This window comes from Bombus terrestris, chromosome 2 (genome assembly GCF_910591885.1).
Source record: "Bombus terrestris chromosome 2, iyBomTerr1.2, whole genome shotgun sequence".
NCBI lineage: Eukaryota > Metazoa > Arthropoda > Insecta > Hymenoptera > Apidae > Bombus > Bombus terrestris.
The window spans coordinates 8,354,041-8,377,911 of record NC_063270.1 but is presented as its reverse complement, the minus strand read 5'-3'; the positions used below and the strand labels follow the sequence as shown (position 1 = coordinate 8,377,911).

The 23,871-nt window shown below is 41.6% G+C and overlaps 1 protein-coding gene across 4 annotated transcripts in view; it reads left to right on the top strand.

Annotated features, from left to right (window-relative positions):
• Positions 1–23,871, top strand: part of LOC100643966 (leucine-rich repeat-containing protein 4C) — a 284,514-nt gene that overhangs the window by 69,457 nt on the left and 191,186 nt on the right. For 3 of the 4 annotated variants that reach the window (XM_048414352.1, XM_048414351.1, XM_012316908.3), the window contains exon 2: positions 886–951. The exons of the other annotated variant lie outside the window; for it this stretch is intronic. In XM_048414352.1, the coding sequence (XP_048270309.1) occupies positions 886–951 (66 nt within the window). The remainder of the gene's footprint in view (positions 1–885; positions 952–23,871) is intronic. 4 annotated transcript variants of the gene reach the window in all.

Sequence of the window (23,871 nt, the reverse complement as noted above, 5' to 3'; positions counted from 1 at the left end):
CCTTTCCTCGTACAGAGGCGCAAAACGAACATTTCTACGTCTTTGTGTAACGAGCGCTTTCTTACTCTCGGTGGTTTTACGAGAGAATTGCGCTTCGTAAAAGATGAACAATAAGAACTACGCGCATTGCATAAACACCGGTGTTGTTATGTTTTCCAAGAAATATGGTAAATACATTTTTCAGCTTGTAGACGCGAATTTAGATGAATTTCGTTTCTTAGCTTGAAATATAAGTATAGGACTCGTATTCAAATTTTTGCCCAATTTTTTTTTAAACACTCTGTATCGTAATCAAAATTCTAATCGGACCGCATAAAAAGCGTAATATCGCTTCTAACGCAAAGTCCGTTTGCTATAAAATCTCGTATATATGATATACGTGCGAGCGCGATTAGTATATCTTTCGTGAACCAAAATCTGAATTTAAATAGCGGACTAATTAATTGTACATGTCCAACTATACGAACAGCTTCGCGACGGAAAATGTTCTAAGTGAACAGTAACGACGATCTTTTGATCGTTACTTTATTGCATTAAACGTCGTGTACATCGTTCGAAAACTAGATCGGCAATGTCTGCTTTTTGCTTTTAATTCAGTATCGCTCTTAATTCATCAGAAGCGATAAAACCGTATCAATTTGTAAAAAACAAGTTCCGATAAACGTTTAGTGGTATATGCAAAGTAGAATGACACGCGACAATCGATATCCAAGTCTACCGGAAAATTATGCGTTATACGACGTGAAAAATACGAATTTGCTTAGAATTATAACTTCCTGCGGTGCTTACTGGATTCTGTCTCGAGTGGCGGCACTCGGCGCCCCGGTTCCTCGAAATCCCCCAGGCTGCAGATCAATCTAACAAGCACCCGTGGTTTTGTTTCAGATGAATCACCAAAGCGAGTCATCGGAGCACCGTTCGTCGACCGATTCGCAACTACGCTCGTCACGGGTGAGTTTCTATTTCGATCTCCGTACTCTCGAGCCTGATTACTATTTAAGAACGCGTCGAACACGTAGAAAAGTTTGGAAAAGTAGGCGCATGAAAGCTGCGCGAAAGAGAACGTGCTGCAACGGCGCAAGAACGACGATAACGACGACGACGTTGATGACGGCGAGGGTTCGAGTTGGTTGACCTCGTGCTTGGCGACCCTCTTGTGGCTCGTGTGTCGGATATCTTGAAAATCTCGTGGGTCAGGGCGTGGTAGCGAGCCGGTCCGCAATCAGGTTAACCTGCCATGTCGCTCGACGAACTTCCCTGCCATTCGCTCATTCACTCGCCAAATGCATTCACCGTCGACGAGACTTTCCCTTGCTTCTCCCCTCGCCCTCTGTCACGTACGCTCGGCCATTCCGATTAGCTGCAAATAATACCCGTAACAATAGCCGCTGCTCGATACAGCTCGTTCCAGCTCGTTCTCGTTGCACTTATGCCCTCTGTCCGTGTCCATAAAGCTCGTCCGCGGTGTGTTCGTGTTCTTAATGCGGATGTACGTGTAGCTACGGCCGGTTTATCGCGTGTGTCCTCACACAGTTGATATATAGGGTCGTGTGCGTGCTTCCCCATGCACATGTGTCTCTATGATCTATGCGCCTCCACTTGGCCGCGTATACGCCTGTGTTCGTGTACGTTTCGTGTTACGCGTCCCGCACAGATTCACGATCCTGTGTGAGTAGCGATTCGGTCGGGTGTGCGTAAATCAGCGAGCGTACGCGCGCGCGTTTGCTCGCTCGCTCGCCCGCCCGTCTTCCCTTGCGATATCCATCTCGCGCAAGCGAAACGCCTGTTCACCCGTGTGTACGCGTGCTGTGTACTTTTGCGTGTGTCTAGGAGTTGTACGCGTTATATACGTCACTCGGTATACCGTGGGTAGAGTACGCGCACATGCGAATTACGTATATTAGGATGCGCGTGACCTAGGGATATACGCGCGGCGCAATGACGCGAAGCGAGTTAACGTGGCTATGTAGGCGATACACGCGTGTTTACCAGCTTTCCGTGGTGTGGTGTGGCGTGGCGTGGCGTCGCGTCGTCGCTATAGTCACGGAGGCACAGTTGGCTCGGCCTGAGCGAACCAAGTCGCGCGCTAGTCGACGTGTGCGTGATTGCGTGCATGCGTGCATAAGACCCTTTGTGTGTTCGGGATTCGACGAAGCTGCCTTTACACCAGCGCCAAAGAGACACGAGCCAATCAATCCCCATCTGCTTTCGGTTTCGCCTACCCTACGTGCGCTCCTCTACCCTCGTGCTTCTACGTCTCCGGAATTTCGATGATCTTCGCCTGGAAACAGATTTATCTCGCCTGCTTTCCTTTCTCTTCGCCCAACAGTAGCTTTCCAGTTTGTTCCCTCCCTTTTCCATAGATTCCACGGGGATGTTGCTCGCCCAACATTCTGGTTCCCTGTGTGTTTCTATCTATCTCGAGGATGTATCCCGTACCGAGGCAATTTTATTCCGCTTGCACCCCGAGTACGGTCTCTCACAGTGGCTGCACGTTCGATTACCGTCTATAAGGATCGTGGCAAGGTCCGTTATCGGAGAATGTCCTACCGCGACTCCGTCTCTCTCTCCCTCTCTCTTTTTCTCTCTTTTTGCTCGATCAACCGGGTATACGTCTTCGGAGAACCAACGAAGATGACTCCTTGGGGCTTAGGGTGTGCTTCCATCGTAATATCCTCTTCTCCAATACTGTTTTTAATCTAGTCACCTAGTTTCGAAGGTCCTTATCTACAGAGAGATCCGTCGTTTGTCATCGTGTCAACGGCCGATAGTCCGTGAAAGCCACCCTCTCGTTCGGTAAAAGTTAAATAGCTTTTTTGCCGTTGGTCTGTATTATCAGACTTATCGTGGCGGAGATTCTGCGTTCAAAGGAACGCGTCGTTTATCTTATGGGAGTCAGATTGGGGTTACGGCCGGATCGAAGGTTAAGGTCGAACTTTCGAATCGTCGAGCGAAGCACAGCGTTAACGGAGAAATCGGCTAATTTCCACGGTATACCGGGTGCCGAGTCTCTCGACCCTTGCCTCGCTTTATCTTATCTACCCTTCGATTGGACGAGACGGGACGTTGTACGGTTGGAAATTTACTACCTCCGTCGTGGGCTGCGAATCTTCCTCAAAGACGGAGATAATGATTTGAATTACAGACGCGATGCCTGGGTGACATCGCAGGTGTCTAATTGTGAGCGATAGCTGGTAATTCGCAGGTTGCCGCGCGCCATAGGTTTCGCCAGACCCGTCGCCTGCGGATTCGACCTGGTCGACCGCGATAGCTACGCGAGGATATGAGACCGGAAACGAGTTGCAACGATGCGAATAACCTCGTCAAATTCGACCGATTTACCTCGTATCTTCTCCCTGAGAACTTTTGCCATTGCGGCCCGCCCTTTCCTTGGTTTTCTCGAGCGCGATTTTTCTTCGGCCGATTCACGCCGCGTTCGCAGTAACATCAACGAGCTACTTCGAAGCAGGTCGATTTCGAAGCAACGTCTGAATCGTGATACGTAATTCGCAAACAGCCTCCGCAAGCAGTAACGCTGTTTCGATGGGGAAGATGCGCGAACGTCGCATTCGTCGTCGAAAACGATTTATATCTTGAATCCAGAGCGTTTCTGCTCGAGTAACGGTGAACGCGGGAATAAATTTCGCGAGATGTCTGCCAGCGGTGGAGACTTCATTACGGGCGACAGCGGCTTATTAAAAATGCCCGCTGAACTGGTTCTCTCGTCGAGCGCGATTATGGACGACGGAGCAGAGTGTCGTAATACGAACTGGAAATTGTGGCGCGTTGTTCGTTCCAATCTTTACGGTTTAAAATGATCGATCGCGGTCTTTCTTTTCACAATTTGTGGCTGGCAAAGTGACTTAAACTAAAATGTTTGCACACCAGCAGAGAGTCGACCGATTTTCAAAATTTTTCTTACTCCGTAATAGTTGTTATTACGTTTATTTTTACGCGTACATAAGTAACGTTGTTTTATTCGTCGTTCAAAGTTATCTTCTAAAAGCGCATAAATAACGTATTATATATTCAGGAAGGAAAGATACGAACGACTCGACTGAAGAAACGTTAGAGTATGAAGGTTGGCGCGGCAGGAAACGTCTAAATGTTTCATTTTATGGTTTCCCTTTGATTAAAAATAATAGCTCTCGATTAATCGTTATGAAGTTTGCAAACCAATTTAGTTCGCATAAATTATCCCGCAGGTGTATGTATATGTGCGTGTATAACCTATTTACCGTTCAACAAACACTTAAAAAGAAACACAAGCGTTCAACCGTCGAAATACCGCTTAACGACCGACGTACATGAAAAAAGTCGGATGTTTCTGAGGAACGGGCGCAATCTGTTTTACGCTTCAACTTTTCTCGCGGAAACAACAAAAAATGGGACAGAAACGGAATTCACCGAGAGTTCGTTAGAGGTACATACCTATGTAGATACTTCGATATAAATTCGCCGTGCATTCGGTTGTGGTGGTAAGGAGGGCGGCGACATCCGCGCGAGAAATATGTGGATGCACGTCTTTCAGGTTTCGTGAAAGATTGAACGAGAAGCTTAAGTCCACGGCCTCTGAAAGGATCAATAGCATTTCGCGCTTGACAACGCGATATTCGACGAACGTCAGATTTTCAGCGGAGTTTTCCTCGCGGCCCAGATTTCTTCTATCCATTCTTCGCTCTATTATTCGCGGTATGAACGGCTGAACAGCTTCCCAAACTGTGCGTTGACGCCGTCTCGCGAATACGCGTACATCCACAGGCAATAAGGTGCACGACCTTATTAAACGCGTCAGGTATCGCGTCACGTCCATCTACACGCTTTAGTCTACGAGATATCCAATGGATATATGTATCAGTAGCGAGCTATCGTTATCGACATTCGATCACAATAACTACTTGCGAATTTTCCATCAAAAATAGAAGGCTCGTACGGTATAAGCCAGAGGGTATCGCAGAAAAATCAAGCAACCGTCTCCCGATATCGATTCCCATACACCTATAATTCTCTACGTTCGATTTTGCGTCACCGCATACAGCGGAGAACTTTGCGCAATTAATCTTTCATCTTTTTGTTTGCGGCCTAGTGCAATGAATATTAATACACTCGTGGAAACAATGGATTACACGTGAATAAATTACGGCGCTACCAATAGAGAAAGACGATTTATCATTCGCGTTAAAAGATGTACATTTTTCATGACGAGTCGATGGAAGATCGATCGACACAGCGATAATACGAAGGATTTCCTTTTCTTGATGCGAAACTTTTCTCTCGAAACACATTTCCATTTGCCAATAGCTCGCTGCCCCGGACAAATGGTAGACGTTTTCTTGTACATATCAAAATGATTTAGGGGAATTATTCCATCTAGAAAGTAGTAAAAATATAGAATATAACGTATTACTTCTATTTTAAAATATCCTTACGATCCCTTTCACTTTATTCATCTAAATACAGCAACGAACGTATGGAACAACGACGATACTGAATTTAGTGTAAATAACGCCACCGGTGCAATAATATCGCGTTTCCGTAGCTTAAAACTAAATATAGTCGGTTGGATAGAGAAATCGATTGTACCCACGTTGCCAGTAAATCACATCTATCGACAGAAGAATCTGGTCCCTTTCGATGCGCTGTTCTCTGCCAAAGATAACGTCGTAAGGATGGTTCGTAGGAAGCGTTAATCTTATTAGTCACGTTTTTCCACGAAGAAACCGGTAAAAACCTGTTTTTCGTGGGCATCACCTTGACACCGTTGATAAACTGAATCAAAGAGTTATTACTATAAGACAAAAAGGAGAAGAAGGTACGAAGTTTCTGAAACGGATTTCGTTAAATGCTTTATTCAACGAGAGAAGATTTTACAGTCGATATAATTCTTAAGGACAAACGTTTGATCTTAAAATACGCGAAGCACAATTGTCGTATATCTTTGCGTCATGATGGAATGTTATATCGATCCTAAAGCCAACAAAATCTTGGAGAATGATTATTTATCACGAGGTACTTGTTACGTGAATTATTACAATGTAATAAATCGTAACAAGTTTAATGCAGTAACACGATTAATCGGCATATGTGTTATAATGCGATTATGTATTTAACGCACGTGTTCCACGGTATCTCAAAATTACTGGGTTTTTTTTTTCTTTTAGAATTACGCTTCGTACGAGTAAAATATTATTAATATAAATTATTTTACTTCAGATTATTGCACAGTGATGGATTATACTAGTTCAACGTGCGGCATTCTCTGTATATGATTAAAGTATCATTACACATTTGTTCGTAATGGTAATAATAATTATTTAGCTTTAAAAATTCAAGTTTTTCGATATTAGATCCTAATTAAATATAATGATTATATATGCGCATCGTTATCGAACAGCTAGCAACATGTACATTCCGTAACGAATTTTCGATCACTCATTATCCGTTGTTAATAATTATTCAACGTAGCTCAAAAGCCGAATAAAAAGACCACCTTTCCACCATATATATATAATTATTTTTTAACTGAAAGTATGTATTCTACGATAAACAAAAAGTTAACATACAAGTTATATATATATTCTGTTAACATACATACATACATATATATATATATTTTTTTTTAAATATTCCCCTAATAAATAATTTATTGCATTAACTCATAAAAATAATTTACTATATTATTTTTATAGATTAATGCAATAAATTATTTTAAATATATATATGTATGTATGTTAACTTTTTGTTTATCGTAGAATACATACTTTCAGTTAAAAAATATTTATACGACTAATCTACCCGACTAGTGTCTTTTCAATGAGGTTAATCAATGCGTGCAAACGTTTGAGGAAAGGCATGATTTTGTTTTCGTTGGAATTAAGCTTAAAAGCGACAACATTGTGCTGTATTAACTCACCTAGTTTCTACAACGAGTGTAAATGGTCGATCGACTGAATCGATGATGTCAGGATGTAACAACCAGGTCGAAACGATAACGCTACGTATTTTCCTCGACGTCACATTTCCTCTATTCGCTGTTACAGGACAACGAAACACGGACCTTGTTCCTTCGGGTTTAAATCGTTTGCGATCACGGTCACGATCGCGTGCGATCGATCTGCCACCACGCGATGAACTTTTTCTCGTTTCTTCACGGAAGCACACAGCGCGAAGCGAAGAAGAGCGAAAGCTGATTCCGCCACGACGCCTTAAATCACCGCTAGCTGGATATATAAAAGCGATTATCGAAACTTTGTTAATGCAATTTTCTTGCCTTTCGCTCCGTCGCCTGATACACCGTGCATTAACCGGTCAGATATGTAACAAATTGATAGAGAAGCACGCGCATTCGATAGACATTATTTGCGCGCGAAAATCATTATTACACGGGTTACAGAAATTTGCCACGCCACAAATTGATACCTAGCACCGTCTAAAATTGATACTCAATACCGTACGTTCAACACGCAATCGATACAGGATAATTTGTTGTACAAGTTTGATTACAGGTTATCGATCAAAGGTGAATGCATGTGGGAAAGTCGAAGGTGTTTGTCGTTTGTCGTTGATTCCTTCGTTGTGAAAGTATTTTTTGTCCGAGCTTTTTAGAGCACGGACAATTCTGTTAAAAATCGTGCGTTCACCGTCAGAATCGATTCGTCGTTATTGATTTTTATTAAAGGTCCTTACGCTCTTCGTTCCAAACGCCAACTTCGTATTGGTCTGTATTCGACAACTTTTCAAACGTGATTTTCTCGAAAATAAAGCCTTAAACGAACAAATTTTAGCGTTTGAAATGTACGGGATTTGCAGATTTACAAAATTCCTGTTTCATCATAACGATAAATCGATTTTAATAACTCGTAAATGTTTATTACTATGGAAACTCACTATCGTGAACTTTGTTCGTTAGATAATTTACTATTCCTGAAATCTTATTATTATTTCGGTATTTAAATAAGATTATACTTGGTAGAAGAAGACCTGGCCTTGGTGAACGTACATATCGTTGGTTTTTAACTTTGGAAAGAAGAAGTTGGCGCAAACAAAAGAATTATAGCGATGATACAGTTACGACTTCATTGTTCGGTGGTCAATTTACCCGAAGCGGTAGAAGAAGAAACGAGAGAATAAATGCGATTATTAACAATGAAATATCCGCCTTAATTGAAAGAAACGCTGTAATACACAAGAGAATAGTTAACTGTATTAAACAGCTTCGTATAAATTAATCTTTTTATGAACAAGAGAATTTTATAATGATCGCAAAGCCATTTAATTATGACTGATTTATCGCAAAGAATTGTAACATGTATCTTTCCTTTAAAACGAAAAAATAATTCTTATAATTATTAATCCTCGGAAATGAGAAAAGAAAGAGAAAGATATAAAAAAAATGCAAAGAATACGAAGAACAGTTAAGCGTTCGAAAAAACTTGCTTCCCGATGTCATCTTTTGTCCCAGTCGCATTCCAACAATATGCTTCATGAATAAATGAATAGTTTTAAAGTATGTGTTGGGCACTTTGTTAAGTCGTCGAATATTGTTCACAATTATCATAGTGAATCGATAACGATAAAATTCATTTTGATCTTTTAAGTTGTACGATGCCCGTTCATTCAGATTGTTGACTTTGCCAATCGAAGAAAGACGACGTATTATAGTTGAACGATGAACATCCATTTTTATAGCAAACTCTCTTCGCGTTTCACGAGGATCGTTTTCCCTCAGTGCTTTTAAAGCATCCTCATCTACCGAAGTATTAGGTATATCGCACAAATCGTTTCACAGAGAAGAATCAGAGAAGAACGGAATTTTGCAAAGGACGGCTGTATTTTTCTATCTTAACGGTGTTCCCTTTAAATATTTTGTTTGTATTAACAATGGCTACACTACCGTAATTTGCATACGTAGAAAGAAAAAATCGCATGAATTTCAGTAAAAGCGAGCATTTCGGAAAATATATCGTAAACCTGTGTTTATGGTACAATGTGATACATTTTACAGAATGTACCGAATTAATTGTTTGCTTCGACTCTCGCTCTCTGCCATCTGTTTCGCATTATCAGATACCAAGAACGATTACTCTCGGCCAAAACTAATTAGTACAATTTGAAATATGTATATTACAGGATCTCCGTATCTGTTAAAACGTTCCAGTCACACCCAGCACTCACGCTAATTCGTACACACCTTTAATATTCAGCCGAGTAGGAATTTAATACCGCGTCTTTCTCACGTAAACTCGTCGTTCACGCCAGCTGTACGAATTCGTCTACAGCTTTTCTCTGAAACACTTACTTAACTAATTTCAACAACAGAATTGCAAAAATAGTAGATTTAATGTCGTATGTATTATATTGCGTTATCCCATCTACTGGGAATAATTTTATACCAAGATTTTTGCTAGTTAAATGTTTCTTCAACTTGCTTAATTTTTTTTTAGAAATATATTAATAATAATTCTACAGGTATGCAAGTGCGCATAATATGCGCGTTTCTAGCTTCTTCGGTAGTTTCGCATAATTCGGTTTTACCAAAAAACGCATAATTCGATACGTACGTGCAGATTTTCGTGACCGGCTGTAAATCAGATCGGCTAAAATCGGCCTACAGGAGCACAAGGATTAAGACAAATTTCAAAATACAGCGTCACCGCAATTATTCGAACACGGCCGGCGATTTTAACGCGCGTGACATCGATATTTAACGGAAGCTCGGCGCGAACAGTACTCGAGGTTAATCGCGATCGATTCGATTGATTTGTTATTCGCACTCGAGTTTCCACGCTGTGGCCCAGCGATATCTTGGTCGACGCGAAACGCCACGGAAACTCGATTGCATCGACACCGTCAATCACGGTCTGGAGCTCGGATAAAAATGCGATTGTTGAAACTTGGCTAACGTAATTTCAGCGGCGCGATACCTCGCCGCCCGTCATTTGCACTTCAATTACGCGTCAACGAAAGCACCGCTATAAAGGAGATAATAACGGACGGTTATCGCGTAAAGATACTATAGCCACGCTGGGAAAATGCACCGCTCGGTCCGCTGCAACGAGTTTTGCGTAAGTGTGCGAAAAGTGGAAAGATGAGGAGACATGCATTGAACATACATATTCATGTATTTCTTTTGCTAGCTTTGAAACGATAACGAAGCTCGACGCTGAATTAAACATATTGCCCGTTTCGCGGCGACATGTCCAAGTATCGCGCGAAATGTGATTTCCGTGTTGAAAAATTGATTTTAATTTTCGCGTTGTTCTATCTTTATGGCTAGCGAACGTTATTGAATCAGGACCTACAAGTAAGAACGTAACTGATGAGAAAGTTGCGTGAGAACGAATGGAAAGATTGTAGGGGAGTTAAACGTAATTAAAATTGCGAATTAAATAATTATTAAGAGAATTATCGCAAGATATCAATTATCCGAGCTGATATTACCGTTACTTCGAAATAGCATGCAGATTTACTTCGAAAGCTAAAAAATTTCAATTCCTTTGCGTTCCGGCTGTTTCTTCCATCGTACGCGTGATTTTTTTTTTAATTTCTGCATCATGACGCATTAATACATGGCGGATACCGCGTACAATGTAATTAAATTTTAATGAGGTTTCTGCATCAGGCAGAGTTTCCGTTTTCCGTTTCAGAAATAGGCCACCTAAATAATTTTCCGCGAAATTGATAGGTAGAGAAACGAGTTAACTCCTCCACGCTAATAATTTCCGTAAGCTCGTGAAGATAGAATTTGCTGTGGAATAAAGTTGTGTTGCCCGGAAGTACGGTGCTACGTTAAAATCCACCTATACATATACGTATTCACGGGAAAATTACTTCGAAAACAGAGAAAGGCGAAACGAACTTAATCCGTTGACGAACAATTTCTCCTCCTTTGATTAACCAAGAAATGATACATCTCGCCTGGAATCCGACCACCTTATTTCGACTACCCGCGACACGAACCAACTGAATTTCCAAAGCATAAGTAAAAACAAAGAAAAAAGTAGACGCGAATGGAAAGTCTATCTCGTAAATGTATATAATAGTGGAATCAGTTGCGTGGCTGTAATTCACGACTAGTCGAACATTTTGAACAAATCGAGGCGCGATATCGCGACAGGTCTGGTAGTCGAGTCTGGAGTTAAAAAGTCGATTTTGCAACGCGTAGCGATATTTCCCTGTACGCGGCGGAAAAACTGATTGTGTCGACGCTGTCAATCACGAGCGGCGGATATAAAAGCGATTACCGAAACATCACTAATGTGATTTTCCCGACGAGCAGAGAGCAGCCTTTGCGGTGTATCAGCGCGACATCGGTGACTCTTGCTTGCTTTGCCCGAACGAGGCTGAAATTCATCGTTTTGGAACTAAACGAACGAAAGCAACGATAAAAAAGAGAGAGAAAGAGAGAGGAGGAAAGGGTGAAGGGAAGAAGGAACGGGCGAAGTAAAGCCGGTTGTCCCTTTGCAGGAGGCAGAGCATCAACAGAAACGTCATCTCGGTGTAACGTGATTAGCGTATCTCGTTCCGTTTCGCCGATTCAGCAGGTATAGACACAAAGGTGTACGACCTGTACTGTGTACGATAATCGAAACTTTTGTTCGGGCTATCGTAAGGTTATTTACCTGAATAAACCGTTCGATAAAAGAGTGCGCGGCAGCCAGTGACCACGTGAGACGCGGTTTAATAATTTCACAAGCTCTGTGTACAATTGGAATATCGCCTCGTGTGTAACATCGTGTACATTTTTCACGACGCGCAACCTGATAGACACGACAAGCCTGTTCTACGGATCGTTACACTCACCTCGGATTAAGTATACGTTGCCTGCACGAGAACGATGTGTTCCGAGCTCGTAAATCATTCCCCATGGGGGAAAACATCATCGAGAGAACATTTGCTAGAGGAAAATGTTAATTTATTTCGAATTTTCTAAGTCGTAAATCGAAAGTTGAAACAGCGAATTACGCGTCTTGGTGGGCTTTTTCACGGATCGTTGAAGCGTTGAAAGTTTTGCAAGTCGAATCTATACTCGCTGCTCCCTTGCCAGTTATTATTTACAACGAGGCCAAGCGAACCACGAGGAAGGAACGTTCGATGGGATTGAATTTTCCAGGAAAGCGATTCCCGACTTTGGTTCGCAAAACGCATCTTGGTTAAGCACGCTTTCTTCGTGAATCGACCGACCGCCTTTAACAAAGCGAACAAGGAGCCACAGGAATTCATCGCTACACGACTATTTCCGCGTTGGTTATGGTTTCCGTTAAACGAAAAGTCGAATTTTGCATGTGGTCCACGTGGCGTAATGAAAATACCGGCGCAACTTGCTAAATTAACGTAATTACCGGTCCTGCCGGCTGGCGTGTATCGTCTCTTACCATTAATTCCAGAGTAATAATTAAATTACGAGACACCGGGTCCGGAAACAGTCTTAATCACACACAATGCGTGCGCTGGTTAGTTAGAAACTCCTTCGCGTAATATTTTAATAGTTGTTCAATTTAGAAAGTTGTTTGTACCTTTAATTTAAATTTATATTTATGTGAAATTCTAAACGATGTTGCTCGTTTATCTTGTTCGAATAATTGTTTTCCTCCCAGAGCCCGCGTAGTCACAAAGGAAATTTTCGCCTCGCGTACCGTGAATCAAACATTTCGACGCATGTATGACTTCGCTCGGAATATTTGATGTTTCGAAAGTTGTTGTTTATCATTACCAGTTTCGTCACGGTAGCTTATCACGGCAACTACGATCGTAACAACGTCCGCGGTTCCAGTACGAAGAGTTCGCGTGGCACGCTCTCGAGCTTATTACTTCATTGGTGTACTACGTGACGCTTTCACGAGCATAATTATAATTAATGCGAACGAAGGCAGAGCTTGGGGCGTCATTTGGAAGAGTGGCCATTATTAAGGGCGCAACGCGGTCACGCCAGTGTCACTGTCGGTGCGTGCTCGTTGGTAATTCTGTGGCGTTGATAACCGGCGCGCCGTGCCATTAGGTGGTAGATTTTATTGTCCACCCCACTCCCGATAATCATCACGATACCTTAGCCCACACACCCCTGGCTGAAACGCGCGTACGTGACGGAAATATACGTCAGTAATCAGTGTACGCACCTGTGCGATATACGGGTGCTCTCCCAGTTTATCCTGACCATACCGAATATCCCCTCGTTTCGTGACACGATCGAGCCTTCGACAGAGAAATTGTTTCCTTCGACCTGATTCATATGCTCGTTAATCGAATACAGAAGTCCTTTGAGCGACTGCTTTTAGAAATCGTGCTTATTAGACCTCCCTGTTTTAATCAAATTAAAGCGCAGCACGAACGTTCTTCCGCCGTCTGGTTATCGCCGTTCTTTGCTGAATCGGAAATCGAACGTTCAAATGCTCTAACCGTAAGGATAATTGTAATTTCTTCTTCGCGCATCGAGTGAAAACTCTACCGACTATTTACATACATACAGTTTAATTCCAGTTTTCAAATGGTATGTTTCGATTATACAAGAATCGTACGGTTCGGCTATGCAACGGAAGGATTATGTTCCTATGGCGTCGTTTACGTTTCTTCTGGATCTTGTAAGAATTTAAGAGGGACAGAAAAAAAAGTTAAACATATATGTGTAGGAGAGAGAAGAGTGAGATAAATAAGAACAGGAACATGTTGTCCTACCTAAATATATCATATTCACGCAGCCATATCGAACGCACGTGACAGAATCATAAATGCGGAGATTATTTCTAACGCTTCGATTTGTTAAGAAGGAATGTTTTGATGACTATCTCTCGCTTTGACTATGCGAACAGTATTTAAAAATAAAATGCTAGGATATAAACGGTTGCCCGAAAGAAATAGAAGGTTGTCCTGTGAAGAAGAAAAGTGATAATCGTAGCATCGAGTCTCGTGTATCATTGTAGAGTACACATTTTCAGATGTTGCGAGTCTACAGTGTCTTTCTCAACGTAGAAATTGTAAGAACAACGAGTTTAATTACGAGAACCTTGTATTTGCAATTTTTTGTCTCATCAAACCAAGTCAGACTGAATAACACTTTCCCTTGTCGGACGAATGCTCCGGTCAATTGAGCTGGTCGGATGGATCCTCTCTCCCTGTGTCTGATATCTGGATGGTTGTCGTCTACGCAAGGTCAGCGACATTGTTCTTTTTAAACGAAGCGATACATCTTTATCAACGCGATGTCATGGCTAATGTAGGAAACAAGTTCGACAACACACGGCACGCATGGAACGTTGAATGGGACGACGCTCCGAATCACGGTAATAGTTTCTAGTATAGCTGGATGTCACGAATATTAGTATGGTCGGTGAAACATCTGTTTTCTATTAAACACTAGTGTACGGCTTCCTTAAGAGTAAATTACATGTGCCGAGTCGATGCACTATGTTGCGAGAAAATGTTAATTTATTATAACCGTTCCTTCGTAACACGGTGCGATGAAACGACTTTTTTATCCATTGCATTCGTACGCATTTAAATATTAGAATTATACGTTGAGTATAATTTTGAAAGTAATTTATCATAAACCTGGACAATTTATTTCCCGTTTGTGTTATCGGAAGATCACATCTACCGGCTACGATATATTTTGCAGGAACTATTTATTTCATATTTGCAAATTAAATGTTTCGCGCACTGAAAGGGGTAAGGTATAAAAATTTCAGAAAATATAAAGAAACGCGTATCGGTCAGTTTACGATAACAAATGCAAACAGGAATAAACGATTGCTCCGTTTAAACAAGTTGGAATATTTAGCTTTTCAGCGGTGCTGTTTTAAAATAGAAATCTGAAAATCTGAGAGAAAATCCGTGCTTGAATTACCTTGTTATCTGGCAAGGGGAAACGTTGATTACCGAGATTTACGGATATTCGTGGATTATTTTGTGAGTTTGAGTTCCGAGAGTTTCTTCCTAGATGGTTTGCTCGACTTTTTCGAGGAGGTTTAAGATGTTCTGATTTAGAACGTTTATAGTTGTGCGTAGGTACGTGATTGCCTGACATTTCGAGTAATTTATTATACTCGTTCTGTGAATCAGAGAGAACAGATTGTAACAGAAGAATCCGTTCGAGATCGTACAGAATATAATATCGCTCTTGAAAAGAAAACAACAAGATACCGTCTTAATACGATCCTAATATGAAATAATAATTCAAGCATAGAGATTATATCGATCGAAGGAAATCGTACGTACACCATTTCCAGTTGTGAATTCTGTCGGCTGAAGATATACATTTAGCTTCGAATCGAAATTTGTATATATCATTAAAACATAAAGTATTTCCTTTTTATGATTTTGTATCGCATAAATATTTTTCAAGAATACGTTTTATTCCATATACGATTATCACAGTGTAAGCAGTTGCCCTCTTAAGGGATATCGCAGACAACGAACATCGACCACGTAACGATCGTTTGTGTACCATGTTTATTATAACTTTGGTAACGTATATTGCGCGAATATAATATCCTTTAATTACCAGTTGAGAAAGCCAGCAATCTATTCAAGTTATTGTAAACACCAGCATTACGATCGATGTAACTAATACGATAAAACGCATATTGTTACGGTAAGGAGCCGTACAACGCATATTATTATCGTTTCCGCTGATACGATCTAAAACTTGGGCGGTAATAAATAGCAACTGGTCAGTCGGTGGTTGCTACTGACTCGATTCTCGCCCATTTCTTTCCTCGATGTCGACCATTATTTTTGCAAGATAATCCGCGTGTGGTTATTGCGAACACGTAAAGGCTATACATCACGGAACGTTTCGGAGCGTTAAATATAAAGCCGGAATTAGAATCCAATTATGGTAATGTTTCGGTAAATATAAAGAGCGTAATTACGGCTTAGAGGCATTCCACGGAGTGGAAAATACAGTACAGTTCATATTTACCCTTATCGTGTCCTCGGTGGCTATTAATCATGGGGTCAGAGTCGATCATTACCTCTATAGCAGCGAGGGTTATCGCGAATTTGTAATTATAGCCTCCTAATATCTTCCTCATCAGGATAGTAATCATGGTCACCAAATGTCCCTAGTTGATCGAGATTGTCCCCAATTCCGATATTCCCCATCCGTGACAGATGCAGGCGAGCTTTAGGTAGATAGATGACGCGTTTGTTCGTCGGATCATTTCGCGTGCACTCGTCAGCGACGAATGCGTATAATAAATAATTGTTTCAAGCTTTTAACCTCTTAACCTACGATTTACGTTCGTGAATTTTGGCCCGAAAATGTAAACAAGCTCGCGCAGCCTTCGAGCCATTCGCACGACTTGTGTAGTACGTACTACGGGCTATGCCTGTAATATTTACGTTTGGCCCGACCATCGTACTACGGGCTATGCCCGTAATTGTAGATTAAGGGGGTTACGTCTAATCGTAATTTGCGAAATCAAGTCGGTATTCGTGCTTATTTACACAATGCCGTTCGAGCTACCATACTTTTGGATCTACAGTCCCTAGATGCATTAGAAAGTACGAAATTTAATCGTAATTCTACGTTATATTTTCCTTAACATATATCTTCTTTCGCTTATCTCCGTTGTATAGCTTCTCAAATTTAAAGCGTTAGCTACACAATGTTATACGTATCATCGTTAAGGAATCGTTTGTTCGACATTTACAAAGGAACTAAAAGTTCCCGAAGTGTTAAATTAGCGTCCGATTTAAGTTCGGCTAATGTTAATATTTGCGAGAGAAAAGTTACATAGCTTACTGGAAGGCTGGGCATATATATAGCGAATGTATGTAACTAGGTATGGGGGTGTGTTCCCTGTACCAGACAGTTCGAGTACTTTAAAAATTTACAACGAGAGTTTGGGAAGGGGAACGCGTTTAAAAGAGAATGTATAATCGTTATTGATACTTTCCTTACCTAGAAAGATATTCAGCGCGTTTGTTTTAATACGTCTATCTAAAATTGAATTAATTCCTAAGACGGCGAATATGTTGTAAAATTGCCAAAAAATGTCACTTTTCCTGCTCGATTCGCATTTATATTAAATTTCTTATACCTTGTACCACCATGTCCACTTTTTATCTCTGACTCAACGAATATGCGGGCTACCAAGCGAATCGAAAGTGATTCGATGTCGCAGTATGCCAAAGAATCGATGATTTCACTCGTGAAAAAGAAAAAAAAGAATCGTGTTTGCTACTTCTCCGATCTGACACAGTACAGTTGAAAATCTCGGCGTAAAAACATCGAGACTGGGGAACGTCCTACACATCGTTAAACAAAATCCTCAACCACTTTTCCCCCAAGCGACAGAGTGCGTGGCCGCGGGTAATTGTGTGCGTGGTCGTGTTCCACGCCCGTTTTCTGAACCGAGTTGAGCCACCGCGACTGATCCCTGACGTCACTTCCGCCGCTCGCGATGGCTCCCTCTTTTAAGATCCGACATAGATTGGGGGAGCAAGAACGAACTGTTCGTGCATGAAGTTTTACGGTTCGCCTTTGTTTGTCGTTCTTATGATCGCAAAACGCGGTCCCGCAGGAGGAAACGGACAAAGAACACGGAGAGTAGATACAGAGAGTAGCGAAGAAGACGCGAAACACGGATGAAAAATTTCACGTCCGACGTTTTTATCCGTTTCACGCGGCGTGCTTCGCATCATCGTGTCGAGGGAACGTCGCGCGAGGGGAAAAATTTCATTTGCAAAAACGAATCGCGCTCGTTTCCACTTTCCGAAGGCACGCGGTTTCTCGTCGATTTATTTCGTGCCTACTAACTTGCGTGCGGCCTTTTTTCTCTTTTCTTTCGCTGACCCTGGATTAACACACCAGCTTTTATGGGTTTCCCTTCGGCCGAGTTTTATGGTAGTCCGCGACGCAGGGGCAACGCCACGTTGTTCCTGTTTGTATGGAAACTGTGAAATGTGAACGAGCGAATAGGATAGACAGAAACGTTAACAATCGTGGGTATATTCCGGCAAAGATTAACGCGGACTCGTTTGAAAACAATTTCTACAAGCTGTTTGCAACAAAGCTGGGAAAACTAGCGAGATCGCGGATTACACCGATCGCTTAAGCTTAAATTTTCAGTAAATAGTAAATAAGAGCAAGAGTGAGATCTCTGTAATTGCAAACCTCAAACTGCTGCGAAGTAAATTGTAGACCTTGGAATAATGGTTTGCTTTTCTTTAATCCTTTGAAGAATGGGTCTAGTTTTAAAGTACGAAACGTTACAGGGCAGAGTAAATTGCTCGGGTTAACTCTCGCGTACTAAGTCCCGAAAAATTTTTAAGCGGTTAAAGAGCAAGTGGTATTCTTAAAAAGGAAATCGTGGTTGCAATAGGATCTCTTCGTCTACGCTAAGATTTAAATTTGCATACAAGTAAAACTGATATCCCCGTTTAATTTCACGAAAGCTGAGCGAGTGAAGGGACAAAATTTATTTAATTGATCAGACATAGCGAAGAAAATTTCTTACCATTCCTTGGCTAGTGTGCATATGCGTGTATAAAACTGCAGTCTGTACACGTAGTCAGCAAATACATAGTTTCGGTGGAATACACGTATGCATGCGGTTCGCGATAGAAAATTTTATCCATTTTTATCGCACTGACTGGCGCAACAGCGGGTAGATACGCGTCTACAGGATCGAATTAACTCGTAAAGCCTGAAAGTGGATTTTACGAAGGCTTTCGCAGATCAACCTCAAAAAGTAGTAAAGAATAACAATCGAGGTTTATGCGTAGTTGGTACGTTCCAAAAAAGCGCGATATAAAATGGCAGCTCTTGCGGTCCTCGTTGAAACGACTAAAGTACGTCGCGGTTTATCGAGCAAATGGGTCAGCGTTTGGTTGTGTGGTCCAGAATTAACAGAATTTGACAATATGTCGTAAAAGACACTGTTACGAGTCCCTGTTTCCTGTGTGTAACATCAACGAGGATGAAATGTTCCTTCGAAGGAAAAGTAGAAAGTACGATAATGATTAAATACCGAATAATTCGAACGACGATTCTCCAGAAACAATTGCTGCGTATTCAGCCTTCATCGACGAAATTAACGATAACGAATAAACAAGAATTAAAGAGCAAAAAAGAAAAAAAAGAGAAGATATCCGCGTCTAACGTTCTGATAGTAACGTTCGTGCATATCTAACTGCTTCAGCAGCGATGTCTTTGATCGCGCAAAACGTCGGAAACGACAGGACGTCTGTTTATAATTTAAAAATTGAAAATCAACGACAGAAGCCGCAAACGAAAAATCATTCGAGTCCGCACTTTTCGATCACCCGTGCTTTTGATTCTGCGACAACCACGGCTAATTTTTCAATAGCCAACACCGCTGGTACGAAACCTGAAACGCCTACGATGAAATTTCGACAGCATTCCCTGCCCCTTTTCCCCGGCTGTTTGATCAAGCGCTTAAATACTTGCGTCTACTTTGCGCGCACATGCACTAATACACGAACGTTGGACCGCTCGGAACGCGGCGTTTGTTGCGGTCCAATGAAAATCACATCGCACGGTAAATTCGAATTCCCTCTAATTTCCCTACTCATCCGGGTATGACATTATTGGAATAAAGGCTCGAGCCGCGACAGGAAATCGAAGCAACCGGACAAATATGTGACTGAAAGAAGAAAGAGAAAGAAGAGAAGAAAGGCGGAATAAAGTCGAGAAACTGAAAACTCACAAAGAGATAGAGGAAATATAGGAGAAACGGAAAAGGAAGAAAAGAAAAAGAAGGAAAGGGTCGAGTGGAAGACGCGGAGGAATCGGAAGGTGCATTGGAGAGGTTGCAGACGGTCGACGACGCGATGCCCGGTGACTGTACGAGAAACATGGATGCACGAGGGTGGCTAAAAGGGACGAAGAGTGTCGGCTGACTGGGGAGCAAAGGCACGAGGGAACGCCGACGAGCGGCACGGAAGAAGAGGCTCGATATATACGTAGTACGTATGCAAGAGGGTGAAAAGAAGCAGGGTGGAGAGACGTGGTAGAGAGAAGGGAGAGAAAAGGGAGCCGAGACGGAGGTGGAGAAGACGGCCGGCTTCAAAGGAGATAACGATCTTTGCTTACGTTAATTACCGTCTGACAAGGATGAACGACCGACCAGGGTAGATCCCGATCAAAATTGATTGTCTCGAGAAGAAGGCCGTGACTGAATGTGACCGAATCTGCGACTACCTGTTCTTCGATAAATCATCCGGCGGTAAAGTAATCGTATTAATCCAAATCCGATTGAGAGGAGAAGCGTAATTGTACGTGGCGTATATAGAGCAAATAGTAAAATAACCGGGTAAATTATGTCGATCGTGCCGGGGACCAACAACCATCGTATCGTCAGAGATGCTTGATAAATTGTTTCCGATAAGGCGACGCGGCCGCCTGCCGAACGAAATTGTAAGTGGAATATCGTTCGTCCTGGCCGGGCGGACTTGACACTAGAACGATTAAACTATCGATATTACGTGTTTCCGCGATAAATTCGTTGCGCGTGAAATTTTCGCACGATCCCGAATGCCAGCGAAACGCATTGCACCCAGCTGGTAATTCATTCGTGTTTACCGTACCCTGCTACCGAGGCGGATAAATAGCTTTCCGTCTAATAAAACGAATCTTTCATTGGCTGCCTGTTAACGCATAAAGAACAGTTCACGAGTATTTTTGGTTATCGTTGCGTGAAATTGAGATAACAAACTTGCACGATCGATGTACTTAACCAATACAGAATATGAAACACCTTTCTTACGAGTGATGATCAAATTTCGTGCAATGAGATTTTTATATTGCAATTATGTAACTTGTTGTCGCTCGAACGTATATTTGCGCATATATAGAAATTGATTTCGATTTCGAATTTCGATTACGTAGTTTTTTCAAGTGGACCACTTCGGTAAACTTTCCAGTAAACGCGCCTATCGTACACTGCAAATGGATTAAGTAAAAATCACTTGCTTACAAAATTGTTTGCGATTGTAATGAAATTCGTAAATCATTATGGACTTGTTAATTAATTAACGTAGCTTCGCTGAAGCGCGTAATTCAGCATAATTTACTGTAATAGTAACCGTAGGCACTTTTTAGCTATAGCAGTATAAATACGTCAGTTTACGCTTTCCCTTACATTTTGAGTGTAAACCTATTCGTATATATTGTGTTACGAATCACTTCGTTTCAATATCTATAATCACTATATTTCTTTCTTTTTTTAAAATTCCAACAAATATTTTCACACATACGTTTATATAATATTTAATCGACTTATTCGTAAAATGTAATAAAAATCTGTTTATAAATATCTACTGCATTGTATTTGACAGCTATTGAAGCTATTACCTGGAAAAACGTTGTTTCAAGGCACTTGTGCAATTTCATCATTTTGCGTTACACATCCATAAACGTGTGTTTAAATAGTATGTCAAATAAATTCCTGGCCGATATTATTACGTGTGCTTCAACGAGGCTCGATCTCATTGTTATATGCACCTATATGTAGCTGGCTCTTATTATTGCGCAATGATACGTGAACTTTCCTGAAAAGAAACGTAGCCTGGAAAATGCTACAAGCGTGAATAAGAATTCAGGAGCAGCTGGGAATTGATTTGTTCGGGGTGATAGTCCCCGAACACGGAATACGAACGGGAAATGAAACAGCAACGTTTGCTTCGCCTAATCAAGCATTAACGAGGAACGCGTGGATCGTTTATCAGTTTGTTGACAGCGATTCTATAAAGATAGGAAGGGACTTCCGAAAGCTATCAAAATTTTTACGACGACCCTTTGTCGATAAGTAAGCACTCGTCAAAGGGGAAGAAAAATTACACGATATTGGTTGGAAATTAACAACAAGGTAGTTTCTAGAATCCAGGGGATCGTTAATCGCCCTGAGATGAAACGGAATTCGCGAACCGTTTAAATAATTATTGCACGCCACACTTGATGGGCCATGGCGAGTTCGAAGCAAAAATAACTCTCGCGTAATTACTCGAACTTTCCACGTGAACTTTAAATACAAATTAAAGTGAAAATCGATGCTCCGATGAAACGAGTTATAAAATGACTGTGCATTTTCTTGCGTAAGTCTTTTTCAATGGAAAGCTGAACGATCGATGGAAAATAACGAAGAAAGAAATACTAATTAATTTTTAACATTCGATATCCTATTACAAAAACGTTTAATTTCGTGAAAGGCTATGAAACTTGTTTAAATATTCCGAAACGATCGTAAAATTTCTTGAAATGGATGTATCGAAATTTCTCTAAATACTCGAAAAAGATCGATTTCATCGATGCGTATTTATTGAAAAGCGAAACTCCAAGCGGCATTCGTATTACATCGATCTGATTCTGCCGTCAATGGTAGAAGAAATACTCGAGTGTACGGAATTAAAAGCGTATACATAGATTAGGTTGTGCGCGTTCTACGGTATCGCAGGCTCGCGAAGCACCGTTAAAGACCCGGTACGAAAGGTCCACCTCGAACTGATTACCGTTCTCCTCAAACAAATTACATCGATAAGCCACGCTAATCCGTGAATAGAGAGACGCTCTTATACGGATAAAAGCGTGCAGAGGCAAGGCAAATCTCGGAGCCTCGGAAAAACAGGAATTGGGTCGATCGACCGAACTCTTTAGTCTTTACCTCCGGTGAATAATGCCGCCGCCGCTCGAGAGGCCTCTTCATCCCTGCTTTAATGGAAGAACTGGCTACCTAAACCCCATGGAGAATCGTCGCTTAACATACCCTGGGACGATAATCAAATAGTAACGACGCGTAATTGTTGAGAGCCGCTAATACGAGACCCGAGCATTCCGCGTGGCTTTCGATAAATGTTTCACGACTCGACCGTATCGTAAACGCCAGTCAACCAGCCGGAATTTCTCCTAAGAACGCTACTGCGCCATGTAATGTTTGTTCCGACACCGGCTAGTAAAATATTTACTGGCCCGTATTTTCGTAACGACCAACGCGAAAACGGAACCACTGTTACGAGCCCCGCGTCCTTTCAATCCGAACAACTGTCTGTAAGAACATCCGTGACGAATAATACGATGGTGGCGAACAATGCCGATTCTTGTCCTCTGTTACGGATTTTTCACACACTCGGCCGGTTAGCCAAATATCGAATATTCGCTCGTCAAATTCGCAACCATTCGAAAACCGCAACTTTACAATCGAGCGGGTAACTTTCTTGACCCGTGCTCGTACTCGCATCGAACGCGGTTATAAAAGCGTTGCGTTTCCGCGTCGGTGCTATGTGGAACGCGTTTTACCGCCTTCTTTTATTACCGTAATAGAACGTATTGCTGTACGTGTACGTGAAGTTCGCGAGAACACACCGATGCTTTAGCTACGACCGGGCGTCGTTGAGGAACAAACGGCCAGTTTAAGGCAAACATTTAAAAGTTCCCGTTTTAATCGCGGAAAGAGCGTGGTTAGTGTGTGACTTTGATGGCAGCGATAGCGGAACCAGCAAGACAGGATGGTCGAGGTGAATCGAATATTACGATCAATGATTAACGAAGCGTGATCAAGATTTTGATGACAGTGACGTTACCGATCGAAGCTAAAACGACACGATTAAAATTAATGAAATCTAGAAATCGACAAGGTCCATCTATAAAGATATACGAGTATAGATACCGAATGAAGCAGGTGTGTGTTAACTGAAATTCAGAAGTCGAGATTTTAATCGTACACGCTGATCGTACATGAAATAAAACGCAACCTGTATTTATATGTAATTTTTTTAATTGAGTATAAAGCGTTCTTTACGCTTTACAAGTATTTACCATGGCGCGAGTACGTATCTTGTTAAAATTAGCTCTATAACTAACCCATAGGCAAAAGAAGATAATTAATTCATAAGAATGATTAAATGTTCTTGCAC